Source organism: Hemibagrus wyckioides, linkage group LG02 (genome assembly GCF_019097595.1).
Source record: "Hemibagrus wyckioides isolate EC202008001 linkage group LG02, SWU_Hwy_1.0, whole genome shotgun sequence".
Taxonomy (NCBI): Eukaryota; Metazoa; Chordata; class Actinopteri; order Siluriformes; family Bagridae; genus Hemibagrus; species Hemibagrus wyckioides.
In genome coordinates, this window is record NC_080711.1 from 2,187,901 (window position 1) to 2,208,916 (window position 21,016).

Consider the following 21,016-nt stretch of genomic DNA (forward strand, 5'->3'; position numbering starts at 1 on the left):
CGCTACATGAGGGACGGACACTGAGTCTTCACCATACAGTAGAGTTCATCTGAAACCCTTCCTTCACCTTTAACACTCCTGTCACACTCACCCTCTGACTCCATGTGTTCACAAACTCTTCTTCTAATGTAACAAAATATATACTTCCTTGAATTATTATTATTATTATTATATTTTTTTTCATTATTATTATTTTTTTTATTATTATTATTATTTTATTTATTTATTTATTTATTTTCTCTCTCTACTTTCCACTTTAAATGTGATTTAAAAATTAACTGAATGTATAATTGTTAATGCTTTGGCAACACTGTCCTATAACAGTCATGTCAATAAAGCTCATTTGAATTTGAATTTGAGAGAGAGAGAGAGAGAGAGAGAGAGAGATGCACAGGAAGAGAGAGAGAGATGAGAGAAAGAGACAGGTGCACGGGGGGGGGGGTGCACAGGGAGAGAAAGAAGAGAGAAAGCGACGGATGAGAAAAATAAATAAAGAGAAATAAAGAGACAGAGAGAGAGGAGAGACAGATGCACAGAGAGGGAGAGAGAGAGAGAGGGATTGAGTTGCAAAAAGATAATATATTTTACAGGAAGTTGCTATGTGGGTAATGTAGTTCTTAATAAGAACGCCGGAAATAAAAGCGAGCTAAATAAAAATAGAAATAAGTTGAATTCCGACGTAGATCTAAAAAAATTTAGAGGAGATTAGTTTTAATCTAATTCTGCGGCTAATAAATGATAAAAAATCCCCTGTGTGGATTAATAATCTACACGTTATTTGGAGTCTACTTCCGAGATCGGGTTTGTGGGAGGAGAAAGGGGGGTGTTTCTATCATTAAGTGGGCGGAGTTTATAGAGAAATAAAACCAGTTAATTTCAATTTCATGCAGGAGTGTGTGCTGGACTGGGAGGTGAGTAGAATTGGCTATACCTAAATCTCTCTCTCTTTCATTCCTTTCTTCTCTCTCTCTCTCTCTCTCTCTCTCTCTCTCTCTCTCTCTCTCTCACGTTTTTCTACATTTCCCCGCTTTTTATTTGGTGTAATACTGAAAGTCTGTTATTTATTTATTAAATAATAAAAAAAGCAGCAACAGCGCCGCGTCATCAGTTACTGGACAGACCGAGCTTTGACTCCGACACTGACATTGACTTATCTTCACATCTCATACACACAACACTGATATTCAATTCATTCACATCACGTGGTCCTGTTCGTTAAAGGTTTTTGTATCTTAACTGAACAAAAAAATAGATTCCAGATGTTTATATTGTCTTTATAGAAGCCTAAAATTTCACCGTAATATATATATATATATATATATATATATATATGTGTGTGTGTGTGTGTGTGTGTGTGTGTGTGTGTGTGTGTATGGAAAGAAAAATATAATATATATCCAAAAGGAGAATTAAATATCAAAAGATATTATAAGTGATCTATTTCTCTAGACATATCTCACATACACAAATTCAGAGTGAGAATAAATCTGAATTACACTTTAGATGATTTTTCTATTAATTTTTATTATATATGTCTGAAGTGAATCTACAGTGAATTAAGGGAGGGAAGGAGAGAGAGAGAGAGATTAATGAGTGAATTAATGACTGTTATAGATCAGGATATATATATATATATATATATATATAATGTTTAAGTGGAAAGTGCTGCCCACTGACCCGCTCACACACTGATCTAAGTGTAAATGAAGTTTTTAATGAATTAGCAATGCACTTTAATGTGATATGAGATGTTTAGATGGCCCCAGATGTTTAGTGCTGCTCCAGTGTATTTTTATTTCTGTAGAAGAATGAACCAAAATAATCGTATCATATTTTCATTTATTCCGGTTTGCCTTCAGGTTTGTTATGTGAATCACATCACAGTTTGTTTTTCCCTAAATAAATGTGGCTTGATGTTGTAATAAACCCTATACACAAGTCATGGCTGTGGGGATTAGTGATCGTCCAGCTACAAGAGCATTTTGAGATCAGACTCTGATGTTGAGGAGACAAGAGGTCCAGTTAGGGTTGAATCAGGGATGTGCAGGACACTCCAGTTCTGACCCTTTCTCCAACCTTCACCTCCACACCATGTCTTCATGGAGCTCAGGGGTTTTGTGCTTCATGCTGGAGCAGGGTTTGAGCTTCTTAAGGAAGACCAGTGAAAGGAAATTATAATTCCAAAGCAAACTGAGACATGGCACGCTGCCATTTTCACCACAATAATGATAGTGATAGTGAGTTTAGAGTGATCATCTTTCACGTTTAATATTGCGGTCAGCTAGATCTCAGGGAGTGAAATGAAATGAAAAAGAAAATCAGGAAGTTAAAGTAAGTGCTGCTGTAGTGGAACGAGTTTTCTGTACACAAATTCTGAAGGTGTGTAACTCCAGCTACAGGTCAGAATTCAGATTTTAGGAATTTGTGGTCATTAATTTGAGTTTTCTTGTCTTACAGCCGTGAATCAGGAATCGGGGACGAGACGGTGATGTTCGATCGGGTCAGAAGCTCTCCAGGTTCGAACATGACCTTTAGGAGGGTAAGCAGAATCGCTGTGTGTGTGTGTGTGTGTGTGTGTGATTGCTGTTTTAAAATATTGCCAGCTTTAATCATGTACAAAGCAAAACTCACGACTATTCGCAGTGTGAAGTTGCTCTGCTGTCTATTTTCTGTTCTCTGTTCTTAATCTGATCAATATTTCAATGTTACTTCTTCCTTTTCCTCCTTCCATTGTTACTTCTTTCTTTTCTTGCTTCTTTCTGTTACAAAGCAAAAGAAAGAAAGGCACCAAATATTATTATTATTATTATTATTATTATTATTATTATTATTACCTACCCACTACTTAGGGAGAACTTACACAAGTACGTCCTCATTATACACCGATCAGGCATAACATTATGACCACCTGCCTAATATTGTGTTGGTCCCCCTATTTGCTGCGAAAAACAGCCCTGACCCGTCCTGCACTGTGTATTCTGACCCCTTTCTATCAGAACCAGCATTAACTTCTTCAGCAGTTTGAGCAACAGTAGCTCGTCTGTTGGATCGGATCACACGGGCCAGCCTTCACTCCCCACGTGCATCAATGAGCCTTGACCGTCCATGACCCTGTCACCGGTTCACCACTGTTCCTTCCTTGGTCCACTTTTGATAGATACTGACCACTGCAGACTGGGAACACCCCACAAGAGCTGCAGTTTTGGAGATGCTCTGATCCAGTGGTCTAGCCATCACAATTAGGCCCTTTTGGTCAAACTCACTCAAATCCTTACACTTGTCCATTTTTCCTGCTTCTAACATCAACTTTGAGGACAAAATGTTGACTTGCTGCCTAATATATCTCACCCACTAACAGGTGCCATGATGAGGAGATACTCAGACTTATTCACCTCACCTCTCACTGCTCACAGCTGATGGGTGTACATGCTGTTGCACTTTCTACCTCGTGTTCTAGCCACCATAAAACTCTAGTGAAGCGCACGATGGGAATTTCCCAGTTATTTCCCCACACATGATAACCTTACATTGCTTAGAATACAGCTATTTTAATAGTGGCTGAAGTGAAGCGTAGATGAAGTGAAATCGCAAATGAGAAGTGTTACAATGAGGTACAAAACGTGTGTGTGTGTGTGTGTGTGTGCGCTCATGACTCATGACCAGTTTAGACTAAATGAGAGGAAGTGATTCCTCTGTATGAATAAAAGTGAAGTTTTAGTTAGGTGTATTTTTCGTGACTGATAAATGTCATGACATTTTTTCTCATTTTTCTGTAAACAAGGTTCTCCAGTTCCTCCGCAGAAAAAGTTCTTCCTTTACCTGAAATGTTATATAATATAATGGTAATATAATGCTATATATTCCAAACCACTGAAGTATTTAATAAATACTACATGATAGTGGTCAGGGATATGAGACTCTCAGGATAAAGAAGGACCAGGTGGATTAAGTGTGATGGAGGCCAGCAGTAGGGGCTGTGCAGGTCAACACTAGTGGCTGTAGTCTTTAGTCTCCTTATTACTGCACCAGCCTCCCATGCCTGAGACCTGGGTTCGAGACCTGCTTGGATTGGTCATGAGAAGGACCCGGGGACGTTACATTGGTGCTGTGACCCAGATGGGAGTGAGGTTTAGGGGAGCTGAGTGTATCAGAGGCTAGCGGCAGGGGCTGTGCAGGTAAACCACACCTCTCCTTGTTAGTGTGGCCAACCTTCCTCATTATAAACGGAAGAGAATCCAGTAAATGGGGAAGTTACCACTGGTTTCAACTCTCCCAGGATGTGGAATTTACTTCTTGTTCAACTGGTCAGCCACAACAGACACTAAAAACAGCCGAAAAAGAGGATCTGCTTTTTCTACTGTTATTTCTCTGATTAATTCTCACCCCTATCTTTCTATTTATTTTCATTTTCCTTTTTTTACTTTCATGTTTATTTTACTGTAATTCCTTTTTTTTATTTCTGCTGGAATCATTTGGATAAAATTGTTCATCAGTATAAATCATCAATGATCTGTGTGCTTTTTTATTTTATTTTTTTCCTTTTAAATGCTTTTAAATATTAAACCCTTAAAAACTGTTGTTTATTTGTATCTTTTATATTTTTTTATTATATATTTATTTTCTGAAAATATATTTTTAATCATTTTAATCAGTTTACACATTTGTTCCTATAATAATTTTCTTTCTTTCTTTCTTTCTTTCTTTCTTTCTTTCTTTGAACTAATATCTCAGTTATAATCTCTGTTATTTAAATTGTCTCCGATTTTTTTTTTTTACTTTGGAGTTTTAATTTCTCTTTCTGTGACCTGTGCAGATGTTGAGGCTGACAGCTGGTGTGCTCTTGCTGAGCCTGGTATCTGGTTCGATGTGTCCTGATCAGCAGCGCTGTGGGGACCAGCAGACATGTTGCCAGATTCAGTCTGGAGAATTTAATTGCTGTCCTTTCCATCAGGTCAGTAGAAGATTCTAACAGACATAAGCCACACCTCCTTCACCATGACTCACAAACACAAAGGCCACACCTCCTTCACCATTTATGTGATTGTATATAGTATGTGATTGTGTGTTTATGTGATTGTATGTATATGACTCTGTACAGTATGTGATTGTGTGTGTATATGATTGTGTATACTATATGATTGCATACAGTATGTGACTTTGTGTGTGTGTGTGTGTGTGTCTGTGCAGGGCGAGTGCTGTGAAGATCATTTACACTGTTGCCCCGAGGGCATGTTGTGTGAGGTGAAAGAATCCAGGTGCACCAACGCTACACACTCACTCCCATGGGCCGAGAGATTTCTTTCCGGAGACTCTGACCTCAACGACGTGAGAAAGCATCCTGTTGTCATTAACACACTCTAACCACTACCATATATTTCCTCTTCTTCTTCCTCATTAGGGATTTCATTTCACACTTGATTAGTTCTAAAAAGCAGAATTTGCCATTTACATTACAGCCATGTGATTAGTCACACTACACCACTACACACTGTTCTGTTTAGCATACTCTACTTTTACCTAATATATATGTTAGCTCCTTCACAAACACTTTAGCCGGTTCATTAAAATGTACAAAATGAACAGTGGTGCTGCACTATCTGTGTCATGGTGCGTTGTTTTTTGCAGGCGGAGTGTTGTTCAGACTCTGATGTTCCCTGTGACGACACTGTGGCTTGTGCTGATGGACAGACCTGCTGTAAGAATGAACAGGGAGAATGGGACTGCTGCCCTCTGCCTCAGGTACAATCCTTTCAGTAGAACACGACAGGTTTAGAACCGTTGAATTGGGAGTGGGTTTAAATACAGGAGGAACCTGTAGATTTTAAGTGTGGATTGATTTTCTAGACAACATGTTTACCTTAAAGCAGTTATCATGAAGCACGCTGTTTAGGAGGACTAACAGCAAACAATTCATATAAGATGAGATCTGACAAGCCAAGATAAGATAAGACAAGGCCAGACAAGACAAGGTAATATAAGCCAAGAAGATTCAACATAAAATGAGATCTGACAAGAAAATACATGATAAGACAAGACTAGATGCTGTTAAACAAGATCATATAAGATAAGATAATGCAAGATAAGACAAGGCCAGACAAGACGAAATAATATAAGACAAGAAAATGCATGATAAGTCAAGACAAGCTCATATAAGACAAGATAATGCAAGATGAGTTTTGGCAAGATAATGCAAGATAAGACAATATTAGACAATATAATGCAAGATGAGTTCTGACAAGGTAAGACAAGGCCAGACAAGATAATATAAGACAAGATAATTCAAGATAAGACAAGGCCAGACAAGATCATATAAAACAAGATAAGACAAGGCCAGAAAAGATAATATAAGACAAGGCCAGACAAGACAAGATTAGTAAGGTGTAAGACGAGTAAGGTATGTTAAGAAAAGGCCAGATGAAATAATACAGGACAGAAGAAGATAAAATCAAATTAGATATGACAACATGAGATTAATCAGGACAAGAAAATACAAGACAAACTAAGGTAAGATAAGATCTGAAAATGTAAGATAAGGACAGGCAAGGTGATGGAATATAGGTTAAGATGAGATAGTACAAGACAAGATGAGACAAGAAAGTACACATAAGATGAAAAATTAATGGAGGATAATATGAGGCAAGGTAAGACCAGATAGCACAGGAAAGTACCATATAAGGTGAGATAAGACAAAATAAGCTCAGTCAAGAAAATACAAGACAAGAAAGGAAACTGAAACTGAATGGTTTCACATGATGTGTAAATAATGAACAGTGACGCCAGTACACATTGTGGCGATGTGAATGTGAAACTTATATTAATGTTGATTCTCTGCAGGCGGTGTGTTGTGAGGACAAGATCCACTGCTGTCCTCATGATACAAAGTGTAACCTCCCTGCTGAGTCATGTGACAAGTCATCACTTTCGGTGCCCTGGCTAAAGAAGCAGTCGAGTCGACCAATCGGTGGACAGAAGGTTCCAGAAATCAAGAGTACATCAGCTTTTAATGTTCCTTGTGACGACACTGCGACTTGTCTTGAGGGAAGCACATGCTGTAAGAACGAACAGGGAGGATGGAGCTGCTGCCCTCTGCCTCAGGTACAATCCCTTTCAGTAGAACACAACAAGTTCAGAACCATTGTCTGAATTGGGAATGGGTTTAAATACAACACACGTTGGACTTTAGGTTAGGTCAGATAAGTGTGGAAACAAACAAACCAGAGGGAGCAGATGAGAAAAGATGAGACAACAAAACAAGACAAGTCAAGATAAAGCAAAAGATAAGACGTTATGAGAAGGTACAATAAGAGTGGACAAGATGAAATAATACAGGAAAATAAGGTAAGATAAATGACATACAAAAATGTAAGCAAAGGACAAGATGAGATATTAATACAAGATAAAAGAATATGAGATAGGACAAGGCAAGATAATAAGACAAGATGATGCAAGATAAATAAGAAAAGATAAGGCTAGATTATATAAGATGAGAAAACACAAGATAAGACAAGATAATACAAGAGAAGGTACTGGAACTGAATTATTTGATGTATAAATAATGAACAGTGTTGCATGATCAAACTTTGAGTTGTCTTGCAGTTTTAATGATTGACTGTCTGTCACGATGTGAATGAAGTCTATGGGAAGTTTATAAGATTGTTGTATCTGTGCAGGCGGTGTGTTGTGAGGACTTTATCCACTGCTGTCCTCATAATACAAAGTGTAACCTCGCTATTCGGTCATGTGACAACTCGTCAGGCTCAGTGCCCTGGCTGAAGAAGGAGCCGAGTCGACCAATCGGTGGACAGAAGGTTGCAGAATCCAAGGGGACGTCAGTTTCTGATGTTCCTTGTGATGACACTACGGCTTGTCCTGATGGACAGACATGCTGTAAGGATGAACAGGGAGGATGGAGCTGCTGCCCTTTCCCTCAGGTACAATCCCTTTCAGTAGATTACATCTTTAAAGTATTCTAGATGTAGTCACATTGACAGCATTACCTTCAAGTCATATATCACGGATAGCTAGCTTAAAATCCATGTTTTCACAGGCGGTGTGTTGTGAGGACTTCATCCACTGCTGTCCTCAGGGTACAACGTGTAACCTTGCAGCTCAGCAATGTGACAACTCGACAGGTTTGGTGCCCTGGCTGAAGAAGGAGCCGAGCCGGCCAACTGCAACCACAGCTCGAAATACATCAGTAAACGTAAGCTACGAATCAACCCATCATCCACCTGCTTAAAAAAACGAATAAATAGATTCTCAATTACTTATAAATGACTCTTCAAATCGATCAGCAGTCAAATTCCACATCTTATTTTGTTCCAAAAAGTTCAAATGATTTGTCACATAATATAACAAATAAATAAGTTTGAGGAAAAGATATATTTAAAAAAAAAAAAAAAAGCACATTGCTTTTAGATTATAATTTGTTATTTGTTTTTGCTGTAAAGGAAGTTGTAGTAAAGTGTGACCCTGAAAAGTCCTGTCCTGACCACACCACCTGCTGCTTTATGACGAAGAGCAAGAAATGGGGCTGCTGTCCTCTGGATCAGGTGAGTATAATAAAAGCTGTATACTGATTCGATAGTTCGATATTTGAATAATATAAATATACAGAGAACACTTATAAAGTTGACAGTGGCATTATGTAAATACAGGTGAACAAAAAAGTAAACAAAAAGTCACACCCAGATCATAAAAATGTGCAAAAGAGGAACAGAAACCAAAGTGACTAAGGAAGAAACTAATAGAGTCAGGAGTCAGGTGTTTAAAATGAGCCAGCAATATTGTGAGGCTGGACCATGAACTCGTGATCACATGATTCTGAATTTATAAACCAAAGAGTACTTCAATTACGCTATTATTTCATAATTGATGCCGTGGACAGCGTTCTCCATAGTGGACATGTGGTCTGTTTTTTTCATCCCAGGCTACGTGCTGTGCGGACGGAGAGAACTGCTGTCCGAAAGGTTATACCTGTCGTGACCAGTTTTGTGAGAAAAACTCCGGGATAAAGCACAAGTCTGTGTCTACATCCTCTGTCTGGGATACAACGACGCCACAGGTCCAAACTGACATCGACTGTGGAGGAGGATTCAGCTGCAAGGACACAGAAACCTGCTGCAAGATATCAGAGACTACCTGGGGCTGCTGCCCGTATACGCAGGTAACACTGCAAGAGAATCGAGGATTTTATTCTTGTTTTCATTCAACCAGCTTTCTTAAGTAACTGTGCCAAATGTTTTGGGACGTCTGCCTTTACCTGCACATGAATGTAATATGGAGTTGTCCCGCCCTTTGCAGCTATAACAGCTTCAACTCTTCTGGGAAGGCTTTCCACAAGGTTTAGGAGTGTGTTTATGGGAATTTTTGACCATTTCTCTAGAAGCACATTTGTGAGGTCAGACACTGATGTTGCGATGATGAGAAGGTCTGGCTCACAGTCTCCACTCTAATTCATCCCAAAAGTGTTCTATGGGGTTGAGGTCAGGACTCTGTGCAGGCCAGTCAAGTTCCTCTACACCAAACTCACTCATCCATGTCTTTATAGACCTTGCTTTGTGCAGTCATGTTGGAACAGGAAGGGGTCATCCCCAAACTGTTCCCACAAAGAGCATGAAATTGTCCAAAATGTCTTGGTATGAAGCTGAAGCATTAAGAGTTCCTTTCACTGGAACTAAGGGGCCGAGCGGGACCTGAATTCAATGATTTGGAGTGGTGTCCCAAAACTTTTGGCAATATAGTGTATATTAGCTATTAAGAGTCAGAAGCCAAGCCTTCTTTAGCAGAAATGACACAACAGCCACGCCCACTTTAGAAGAACCTGACCCACAATTTATGCATCACCTCCTTCACCGGGACAGACCGGTTCAGGGGCCATGCCTCTTTACTGACTTTTTTTCTGTCCCTTCTTCTTTCCTTCACTTGCTTTCATGCAAATTTCCTCACTTTATTTTGGTCTTTTTTCCTTATCTCTTGTTTCTGTTTTCTTCTATGCCTTTTTCAGTGGAAGAGACAGGAACAAAGACTCTATTCTTTCTTTCTTTCTTTCTTTCCCACCATTTCTGAAGCTTGATGGGATGTTTTTATGTAATTACTTGTGTGCGTGCCTGTGTGTGTGTGTGTGTGTGTGTGTGTAGGCCGTGTGTTGCAGTGATATGCAGCATTGTTGTCCTGCTGGATACACCTGTGACGAATCTGGCTCCTGCTTTCAGGCTATGGGCTTCGACTGGGAGATGTTCTTCTCCAAGAAGAAACGTGCTCGCGCTGTCTAAACACACACACACACACACATAAATCTGAGTGAAGTTCAAACATTACACTAATCAGGTTTTTAGATATTTTGGTCTTTATTGATTTTTTACAGCAATAATTAATTCAATCGTCAATCCTATGATCCAGCACTGATATTTTTTCACCTCCTTACACTTCCTCTGACCACTTTGATGTTAACTATCCGCAAGTTGCTGCACATGGGGACATGCAACTGACTTCTTACAGAATCTTTGTACACAGAGAGTAGCTGAAGTGATGTCTTTGGAATTTGTGTGGTCTAATTCTTCTACAAATGATTCTGTCGATTGGCTAGCTAACATCTTAGCATGCCAGCTACTTAAAAGAAAAAGAGAAAACCGTTTAAAATGTAATGTAGTAGATGTTTGTTGACATCTACATTGTGTTACGGGGAAGAGGAAGTCACTGAGGTAAAATCAGCACTGATCAGAAATCACTTTTCCTCTATTTAGATAGGATTTGTCTTTCTTTAGCTTAAGGTTAGTCTTGTGATAATACCTATTAGTAAAAAATGACATTCCCCCTCAGGATAATACTTCTGTAAATCCTTTAGGAGCTGTATTTCTTCATCTTTTAAGCATTTACCATTTTTAACACATCCTCAAGTTTGAACATCAAGATTGCATCTGTTGATTTTGTTCTTTTTATGGTGTGGGATCTATTAAAGAAACTTCTTAATGGTTTGTAAGTCTCTTGTGCTGTAACAAATCGAGTAAATGTGATTACCTTGAAGGACGACCTTGGATTCCACAATCCCAGCCACTTGTTTTCTATTGGCTCATGAATTTAAGTTCACGTAATTGAAGTTAGCGCTAAGCGACTGTAACCACCTAACGTCTCATCATCACTTTGACCTTTTGTGCTTGGAGAATTTTTTATTTCCATTCCTAATAAAACATACAGTTAAAGATTCCAGGTGACTCTGGTATCAACATAACATCAGGTCAAACATTCATCTGCGTTATTCCTAATTAGGGTCACAGGGGTCTGCTGGAGCCTATCCCAGCACACACTGGGTGAAAGGCAGGGGTACACTCACTCCTATGGGCAATTTAGAATTACCAATCAACCTAATGTGCATGTTTTCTGGACTGTGGGAAGAATCCAGAGTCAACCCATGCAGGCACAGGGAGAACATGCAAACTCCACACAGAAAGGCCCCTGCCTGTTCGAACCTGGGATTCAAACCCAGGACCTTCCTGCTGTGAAGCAACAGTGCTAATCACTAAGCCACCGTACTGCCCCACAAGTCAAACGTAAGAACGCTAATCTGTAAACGTTGGTGCCTCAGCTTTTAACTGAGTGGCGTTTAAAAACATTATGTCTCAGGATATAACGTTTCAGTCCAAGCTAACTCTGATTCTGGTCAGTGTTTTTCTTTTCTGAAGGCAGATGTAGGCATTATGCTAAGTACATTTCTCTTCTCAGATCATAAATATGTTTTGTTGAACATAACAGATGATATATTTGTCTTCTAATGTGTCTGAATCTGACCACCATGTTTGTAAATGTGTTTGAAATGCTAAAGCCTGAAAGCCTTTTTGGCTCATTTATTAAACCCAAGCCCCACCCGAGGGTGCTACAGTTCCGTTAACAGATAACGATGGAAAAGTAAATATGACAAGAAAAGTACTTTGCACGTGTGGGCTTGTTTTAATGGCAGCAACCAGCCAGCTACAAGGGTGCCAATAATTTATTACTGACAGAAATACAACCCCACATTGGAGTGCCAATACTTTTCATCTTTGAAGAAGTGACGTCACACTGTGGGGAATTGCGTGAAAGGTGGCATGTTGTTTAGACACAAATATTTCAAAATGGCATTTATTATAATGATAAACAAATACACTAGATGTTAGTTACGTCATATAAAGATTTAGAGTTAAGAAAAAGGGCATGAATATGACAGAATTATTATTATTAGTAGTAGTAGTAGGTATCTAATGGAGGAAGTTAATACCATAAATATAGCGAACACTGTGCGTTGCTAAATTCCTGACGTTAATACCTTGACATCCAATCCTAGGCCTCCGTTTTTGTTTACGTCATCACGCCCGTCTCGCCCAATCTTAGGCCGGCGCGCTGGTGGCCATTTTTCGCGGATTTGTATAACATGGACGTTAACCCTTCCTGCCGCAACCGAGCGCGCGCACGGATTTGAGATCTTTGGTGATACGTCGCAACGCTCAGTTGGATCGCGTCACAGCTGATCTAAACAAGATGGCGGATGCACCTGCCAAATATGTTGGAAAGAAAACATTAGGTTGGATTCTGTAAGTATTAAAAGGTGAATGAAACGGAGTGATATTTATTTATTTTTAATTAAATAAATAATGTGGGCGGAGGAGACGCAGTCGGATAGTGAGGCTGTTGTGACCGGTGCCGGTGAGCGCTGGGCTCCGGTGGGCGCCGTCGCTAATCCCGAGGATGAGCGCAGTCAGAGTCCGGAGGGACACGGAGCCCCGGCTGGAGAGGCGGAAATGGCGACGCGCTTGCGGCGGCTGGAGGACGAGCACGAGCAGCTGCACTCGTCCCTGCTGGCCCTCACGTCGCACTTCGCCCAGGTACAGTTCCGCCTCAAGCAGATCGTCCACGGCCAAAGCGAGGAGCAGGACAAGGAGAAGATGCTGAAGGAGCTGGAGGAGTTCGCCTTCAGAGGATGTCCTCATGTCCTGGGCTGTCGCGCGCAGCATCCGCTCGAGAACTCGGTAAAGGTTCCACATAGGGTCAACTCTTAGAACCTTATAAGTATGTTCTGCAAACATCCAAACACACTGATGGAACATAAATAGCAGAGTTTAGATAGAGTTCTAGATAAAGCCAGGTCATTAGGTCTATCCACTCTAAAGGTTCCTTATGGATCTGCTTTTGGGATCCAAGGGCTCCTCATGGAATATGTAGGTTTCTGTATGGAACCTTTAAGGGGTTAACCAAGCAAACTTTTAGATCCTTCCACAGCATAGGTTCTGCATGGAACCAGGAAACACTCCATTATTGGGTTCTACATTGGACCTTTAAAGCATCTAACATCTAAGCATGTCCACATTTAGGGTTTAATATATCGCCCGGTTATTAGGTCCAGCTCCGTCAAGGGTTCCTTACTATGATGTTGGGCTCTACATGGAACCTTTAAGGGACTTTTAGGGTTCTAGATATAGCCGGTTTATTCAGTCCACCTCCAGCAAAGGCTCCTTGTGGAAAAAAACTCTAATTATTCCAATTCAAAGGGGTCTGAGCACCTTGTTACAGGTTCTTTGTAAATCTTGAAGGAACCAGCTGTAACTTATTTATTGCACTATTTATGAAATGTAGTCTTATAGGTTTAAAATAAAACCTTGAGCCAGTTCTCAGGTGCTGGGTGGAACCTTTTGTAGACCATGTATTTCACTGCCTTGGGTTTTATCTGTGATGCAAAAGTATTGGCACCCCCCTTACCTAGTATAGTGGTGTCACGGGGCCACTGTAGGAGTTATAATTGAAGGAAACTTTTACTGAACATTTCTTCCTTTGGAACCTTTCCTTCTTTCATTCTGAGATAAAAGAAACTTGTAAAATTTTATCTTTAGTCATAACTCAGGTTTGTCAAACCCACCTTCCAGCTCGTTATCCCATTTCCATGTTTGTCTTTCGTTTATGTAAAAAAAAAACATCTGATTGTCCACATGAAGTCTGATGCTGAGATGTTTTCTTTTTTTCCTCATTCCTTTCTCTCATGCTTCCTCATGACAGGAGGAGCTGGTGAGTATTCACAAGCATGGTGTCTTGCTTGTAAAGTCTGAGAGCGCTGTAGAGATGTATTTTATGTGTCCTGATTGTGTGTGTCTGTGTGTGTGTGTGTGTGTGTGTGTTAGAGTGAGAGGGAAAAGAGGGAGCGCCTGGAGGCTCAGAGAGAAAAGCAGAAGGAGCTGATTGTCCAGCTGAAGACGCAGTTGGACGATCTGGAGCGTTTCGCCTATCAGGAGGGCAGCTATGACTCACTCCCCCAGTCTGTCGTCATGGAGAGGCAGAAGGTACACGCCATCCCATAATACAAGCTCCTTTATTTATCCGGCCGGGTTTCATTAGCATTAAAGATCTCTTTTGTGCCAAAAGGACACCTCATTAATGTATACAGTATTATCACACAAATCAGAGAGAGTTTAATTTGTATCTGTATATCACACATCATAATCAGAGGTCAGCAGAAATGTAGGAGCTTTATCTGAGAAATATTGATAATCATCAATATTGATGTAGCTCCAGGGCTGGTGGTGGTGAGACCAGCCATGCTGTATGGTTTAGAGACAGTGTCACTGAGGAAGAGACAAGAGTCAGAGCTGAAGATGTTGAGGTTCTCTTTGGAAGTGACACGGTTTGACAGGATTAGGAACGAGTACATCAGAGGGACAGCTCATGTTGGACATTTGGAGGACGAAGTTTGGGAGGCCAGATTAAGAAGGTTTGGACATGTTCAGAGGAGGGAGAGTGAGTATATTAGTAGGAGAATGTTGGACATGGAGCTGCCAGGCAGGAGGCAAAGAGGAAGGCCAAAGAGGAGGTATATGGATGGAATAAATGAGGATATGAAGATAGTGGGTGTAAGTGTTGAGGATGCAGAAGATAAGGATAGGTGGAGAGAGATGATTCTCAGAAAAGCTGAAAGAAGAAGAAGAATTGTCCTATTACATGTTTTGTGAAAAAAACCTTCAGAAACTCCAATCTGCTAGCATTACATTTCGCTTGCGTACAGAATTTCTGCAAGTTTCTAGCTTCAGATGCCGGAAATCAATAGCTCTTTTCAGACAGGATCAGGTTTGCTTGTCGCTGTGTGAAGCAGTACTCAGTATACTGTATTTAGGCATTTTGAACACACATAAAATGATGAAAAGATTAATGTTGGTCTCTTATTTAGTCGTGTATCTTGTGTCGGAAGCTCGAGGAACTGTTATAACATCAGCTTTATATTTACATGAAGCCACTTTATACTCACATACACCACAATATCAGTATAAACATTCAGCAGTTGTGTCGCTGTATGTACCGTGGTCATCTGATTAGTGAACAAAACAACCATTAATGAACTGCTGGTGCAGCGAGACAGATTTATAATGGAGGCAGTGTATAAAAATGTTATTACAGACCTCATGGAGAGCTCATGAAGGATTAGAGATTACCATCTGATTTTATACTGCAGCCTACAGACAGAATAGTTACATTTGATTACAATATTAACAAAAGAAAGACTGCTTCTACAAACATTTCTGAAAGACTAGGTCACTCTCAGGAACTCCGTGAGTTCAAGCGTGGTACTGTGATCCATTCGTGAAATTTCCCCTCTACTAAATATACCAGGGACAACCGATAGTGTTGTTATAACAAATTGGAAGCAATTAGGAGCAACAGCTTTGAAGTGGTAGACCACGTAAAATCATAGAGCGGGTCAGTGCAATGTCCAGAAAGACATGTATGAGTGAGTTTGGGATGAATTAGAGCAGAGACTGAGAGCCAGGCCTTCTCGTCCAACATCAGTGTCTGACCTCACAATTGTGCTGCTTCTAGAGGAATGGTCAAAAATTCCCATAAACACACTCCTAAACCTTGTGGAAAGCCTTCCCAGAAGAGTTGAAGCTGTTGTAGGTGCAGAGGGCGGGACAACTCCATATTAAACTCTACAGATTAAGAATGGAATGTCATTGAAGTTCATGTGCATGTAAATGCAGATGTCCCAAAACTTTTGGCAATAGAGTTGTAAGTTTAATTTATCATTTTATATTTTTGGGTTAATCTTGTAAGATGACATAAGATGTGAGCTTCCTGTTCCAGGAATCCTCCTCCTCATGGTTTTGACCTTCGTCATCTTCTCTCGTTGCAGGTGATCATCGACGAGCTGATTAAGAAGCTGGACGTGAACCTGAACGAGGACATCGGGAACCTGACGCCCGAGGAACTGAGACAGCGCGTAGACGCCGCCATCGCACAGATCGTCAACCCCGTGCGTGTCAAAGAGCAGCTGGTGGAACAGCTCAAAACCCAGATCAGAGATTTGGAGATGTTTATTAACTTCATACAAGGTGAGGAAGAGGAGGAGGAGGAAGGGTAACACTCATGATCCAGTTCGGTTTTAGCCTTAAGTACTTTAGTACACGTGTGTTAAAATAGCTCCTGATTCTGCCGGTTCTCCACACAGATGAAGTGGGGAACCCGCTCCTGTCAGACAGAGCCAACAGCCAGCAGAGCCGATCCTCTGGACCCACACCTCGAGGACCGGGCGGCGTGAAGCAAGGTGAGAGTCTAAAAAATCCGGTCCAGGATCAGCTCAGTTTACGTTTAATGCTCATACTAAAGGCACACATGTGAACGTATTGATGTGATCTGTTTCCTGTACAGTGGACCCTGAGCGTGCCGAGCAGCTGCGTGCCAGCGGGTTGCGTCTGGTCCAGCGTGCTTTAGCCGTGCTGCAGATCTTCGCTCTGAGTCAGCTGGGCTGTTCAGCAGGCACCATGGCGCCGAAGGCGTGGCCCCAGGCCGATGGAGCTCCTGATTACGGCCCCCTGTTGAACAAACTCGAGGGAGCCATAGAGTGCGTACGCCTCCTCGCCTCTCGCCTCCAACCTGCAGGTCAGGATGAGCCCGTGGTGAGCTACACTTCCTCGTCGACACCCCTGGCTGCCCCTTCAGGACCTCGACACGAGCTCATAGTCGCTGTGAGGAAAGATCTATCCCTGGCATTACGCGACCTCCTCGCTCATGGCCTTTACGCTCCATCCGAAGGCATGAGCCTGGTTCTTGCGCCTATTTCCTGCCTCCTGCCGTTCTCTGGATCCTCGCAGCAGGACTCCCTGCACCCCTGGGAGCTCTTCGTTAAGTATTATCACGCCAAAAATGGCCCTGCTTTCGCAGAATCGCCCGCTCGCCAGCTGTCGCAGTCCTTCAGCCTGCCTGTAGGAGGAACCTCGGCGGTCGTGACTCCGAAAAACTCGCTCCTGTGGGCGGTGCACAGTGTACTGAGGGAGCACGGGCGCTACAAACGCAGTGCAGACTCAGAGTTTAAGGCGCTGGTGTGTATGGCGCTAAACGAGCAGAGGCTGGTGTCCTGGGTCAACCTGCTGTGCAAGGCGGGGACTCTCATCCATGCTCACTACCAGCCCTGGAGCTACATGGCACAGACCGGCTTTGAGGGGGCGCTAAGGATTCTCGGACGTCTCAGCCACCTGAAATTTGATCTGCCGGTCGATCTGGCTGTACGACAGCTGAAAAACATCCAGGACGCGTTCTGAGTCCATCAACGTCCGCTTATTTCAAAGAGGAAGAGAACAGAGCTGAGTCCAAATGTCTGATCTTAAAATCAAGATCCTAGGTTTACTTTTAATCATTTCAATAAGATATTAAAGGTGCATTTGTAAAGTCCAAAAGGCCTGGAAACAATCACATCATTTTTGAAATGTAACTCACTACTAAATAAGTACATTTATCTCAGTAGATTTGTGAATAAGCTCCGCCCCCAGTCTGAAAAAAAAAAAACAGAGCTGCTCAGCACTTTTTCCTTAAAAAGTGACCCATGAGGCATATTGCAAAATCAGGTGGTAGGAGGGGTCAGGGGCGGAGTCAGTTTGCCATAAATCAGAAATTGTTGAAAAAGTGTTCTAAATATTACAAACTGCTCCTTTAAAACTTTTACCCAAATAAGAAATCATAATACGACACTAAATATCCAGTTCACTTGATTTTAAAAAAAATAAGGTGTAAACTTCCTTCTTTATAATTAAAGAATTAAATAACTGTAATGAACTGCCACTACATGTCAGAACGGAGTTTCAGGATGTAACAGGAGTGCCTTTAATATTATACATATACTGTATAGGTCAGTATGTTTTCAATAGAGTGGTTATTTTTCATATTCCTGAGTCAGAGATGAATACCAAACTGTCTGGCTGTAGTTTTTGCTGCTCTCGTTTATTCTCTGGGTATCGAACGGCCTGCATGCTAATCGGTTCTTACACGCTGTGGGTTACACAAAATATCCAGATTTACATTTTTGGTAATTCTAGATCTCTACTAGCAAGTGACAAGCTATGTGTATTGCTTGTAGTTTGCCTTTTGTGGGCGTGTACCAACAGATATTCCTTCAACTTGTGGGCGTGTACCAACAGATATTCCTTCAGCTTGTGGGCGTGTACCAACAGATATTTCTTCAGTGGGCATGTAGCAACAGATATTGCTGTAGATTCTGGGTGTGTACCAAAAGATAATCCTGCAGATTGTGGGCGTGTACCAACAGATACAGCTGCAGGTTGTGGGCGTGTACCAACAGATACTCCAGCAGACTGTGGGTGTGTAACAACAGAGATTGGGGGCATGGACCAACAGATACTACTGAAGATTGTGGGCGTGTACCAACAGATACTAATGAAGATTGTGAGCATGTACCAACAGAGATTGTGGGCGTGTACCAACAGATACTCCAGCAGATTGTGGGTGTGTACCAACAGAGATTGTGGGCGTGGACCAACAGATACTACTGAAGATTGTGGGCGTGTACCAACAGATACTACTGAATATTGTGAGCATGTACCAACAGAGATTGTGGGCGTGTACCAACAGATACTACTGAAGATTATGGGTGTGTACCAACAGAGATTGTGGGTGTGTACCAACAGATACTACTGAAGATTGTGGGTGTGTACCAACAGATACTACTGAAGATTGTGGGTGTGTACCAACAGAGATTGTGGGTGTGTACCAACAGATACTACTGAAGATTGTGGGTGTGTACCAACAGAGATTGTGGGTGTGTACCAACAGATACTGCTGCAGATTGTGGGCGTGTACTAATAGAGATTGTGGGTGTGTACCAACAGATACTACTGAAGATTGTGGGTGTGTACCAACAGAGATTGTGGGTGTGTACCAACAGATACTGCTGCAGATTGTGGGCGTGTACTAATAGAGATTGTGGGTGTGTACCAACAGATACTGCTGCAGATTGTGGGCGTGTACTAACAGATTGTGGGTGTGTACCAACAGATACTGCTGTAGATTGTAGGCGTGTACTAACAGAGATTGTGGGTGTGTACCAACAGATACTGCTGTAGATTGTGGGTGTGTACTAACAGAGATTGTGGGTGTGTACCAACAGATACTGCTGCAGATTGTGGGCGTGTACTAACAGAGATTGTGGGTGTGTACCAACAGATACTGCTGTAGATTGTGGGTGTGTACTAACAGAGATTGTGGGTGTGTATCACCAGATACTGCTGATAGTGGGTATGGACTACCGTTACTCCTGCAGCTTGTGGGCGTGGCCTATGCAGTCACCTCCTATTTATTACTCCTATATTACCGAAAATTTCAATCTAAATATGCTCTCTGCTGGTTTATTATTAAAAAAAAACAGACAAATATGATGGCAAGGAGATTTTAAAGCAGGAGGAACATTTTCCGGGCTGGAAAAATAAAAATGGAAATTTTATTCGTTACAAAATATTGGAATTTGAATTCCTGAAATTCCTGAAACGTTACAAATGACTAGATTTAAAGGGATGTGTGAAAGGATAGGGTTGTTACAGGTGCGAAGACGCTTTAAAAAAATCACAGACCGCCCCTTTAATCTTTAACGTTTTACTGAATTGATGTTTGAAAGTTTTATGTTTTGATGAAGTGATGGAAATTTCTTACAACTTCTGTGTCTATGAAGCCAGGTGTGTGTGTGTGTGTGAGACCTGATGATTTGCTGCTACTAAACGTCTTCTCCAGCAGGGTGATCTGATCTGATCGATGTAACATGATGTGATCTGTAGAGCAGCTGGCATGTTGATCCTCGCGTCTCTTCACGTCACGTCTCGTCACGTGGTTTTCTACTGTATGTTTTCAGTGGACGGATCTCCTCTGCGCTGAAATCCTGAATGTAAAACCCTTGACTGTGCCCTTCTACACTCTAAGACCTCTGTTTTTTCCTTCGATCTTTTGAGAAAAGTCTATTTTTCTGAGTCACTTTAAAAAAAAGAACCCGAGGTCATGAGGTTCAGCTGGATGTTTGCGTGAGGTTTTTATTTATTCCGTTTCCTTGTTCCGTTGTTAATATCAGACCTGCACTTTTTTGATCATTTTGTTGTTTCTTTCTCCTTTTGATTAAATCTTGTACTTTTTTTTACCTTCTGTTTTTATTCAGTTTGGGTTTATGTGCCAGTGCTGATTTCAGAATTATTTACAAAATGTAATTTATCTTTAATTCCCATTTCCTTTAATATCGCAATGATTCGATTTTTTTTCCTTCATTTCTTTTTTGAATTTTTTTTCTTTTTCCTCTCTGTTTTTGGTGTGTGTGTGTAAGATAAATGTGTGTGTTGTACTTAGAAAAATATATATTTGATTCAGGTTGATTCAGTTGCTGTATAAATAAAAGAAAAAAAATCATGAAGAGGGACTGATGGAAACTGGACTTTTGTCTGTCTTTTTTTTTTAGTTTATTTTATTTAAACTTGCGTTTTTAATTAATCACACATTTTTATATTAAACCTGCATGTTATCACTAACCCTAACCCAGTCTGATCAAGTTCCTTTTCTTTCTTTTTCTTTTTTTTTTTTTTAAATAATTATTTAATTTTTGTGCCATGGGAATACACAGCCAAGTGTAAGCATTTATATTTTTGGGGAAAAAAATATGTAATTTTTTTTTAGTAGAGCTTTATTTATTTGATTTGATTTGATTGAATTAAATTTGATTTATTTTATTTTATTAAACCAA

At 40.9% G+C, this 21,016-nt stretch overlaps 2 protein-coding genes across 2 annotated transcripts; both read left to right on the top strand.

The window, feature by feature from the left end:
• Window positions 1-841: 841 nt before the first annotated feature.
• On the top strand, window positions 842-10,976 carry grna (granulin a). The gene is made up of 11 exons (XM_058412623.1): window positions 842-911; window positions 2,458-2,539; window positions 4,814-4,951; window positions 5,188-5,325; window positions 5,626-5,739; window positions 6,835-7,095; window positions 7,671-7,931; window positions 8,048-8,203; window positions 8,451-8,552; window positions 8,930-9,166; window positions 10,140-10,976. The coding sequence occupies exons 2-11, from the start codon at window positions 2,489-2,491 to the stop codon at window positions 10,272-10,274; spliced, it is 1,593 nt and encodes a 530-aa protein (XP_058268606.1). The 5' UTR covers window positions 842-911; window positions 2,458-2,488; the 3' UTR covers window positions 10,275-10,976.
• A 1,498-nt stretch (window positions 10,977-12,474) lies between these two features.
• Window positions 12,475-17,970, top strand: rundc1 (RUN domain containing 1). Its single transcript, XM_058412611.1, has 5 exons — window positions 12,475-13,001; window positions 14,145-14,303; window positions 16,145-16,343; window positions 16,460-16,555; window positions 16,660-17,970. The coding sequence occupies exons 1-5, from the start codon at window positions 12,627-12,629 to the stop codon at window positions 17,547-17,549; spliced, it is 1,719 nt and encodes a 572-aa protein (XP_058268594.1). The 5' UTR covers window positions 12,475-12,626; the 3' UTR covers window positions 17,550-17,970.
• Window positions 17,971-21,016: the final 3,046 nt, after the last annotated feature.

Excerpts from the sequence above, each read along its gene's own strand:
- grna (XM_058412623.1), top strand. The coding sequence starts at position 2,489 with ATGTTCGATCGGGTCAGAAGCTCTCCAGGTTCGAACATGACCTTTAGG. Across the intron at positions 4,952-5,187 it reads ATTGCTGTCCTTTCCATCAG|GGCGAGTGCTGTGAAGATCA; the intron begins GTCAGTAGAAGA and ends GTGTCTGTGCAG. Across the intron at positions 8,204-8,450 it reads CTCGAAATACATCAGTAAAC|GAAGTTGTAGTAAAGTGTGA; the intron begins GTAAGCTACGAA and ends TTTGCTGTAAAG.
- rundc1 (XM_058412611.1), top strand. The coding sequence starts at position 12,627 with ATGTGGGCGGAGGAGACGCAGTCGGATAGTGAGGCTGTTGTGACCGGT. Across the intron at positions 14,304-16,144 it reads TCGTCATGGAGAGGCAGAAG|GTGATCATCGACGAGCTGAT; the intron begins GTACACGCCATC and ends CTCTCGTTGCAG. Across the intron at positions 16,556-16,659 it reads ACCGGGCGGCGTGAAGCAAG|TGGACCCTGAGCGTGCCGAG; the intron begins GTGAGAGTCTAA and ends TTTCCTGTACAG.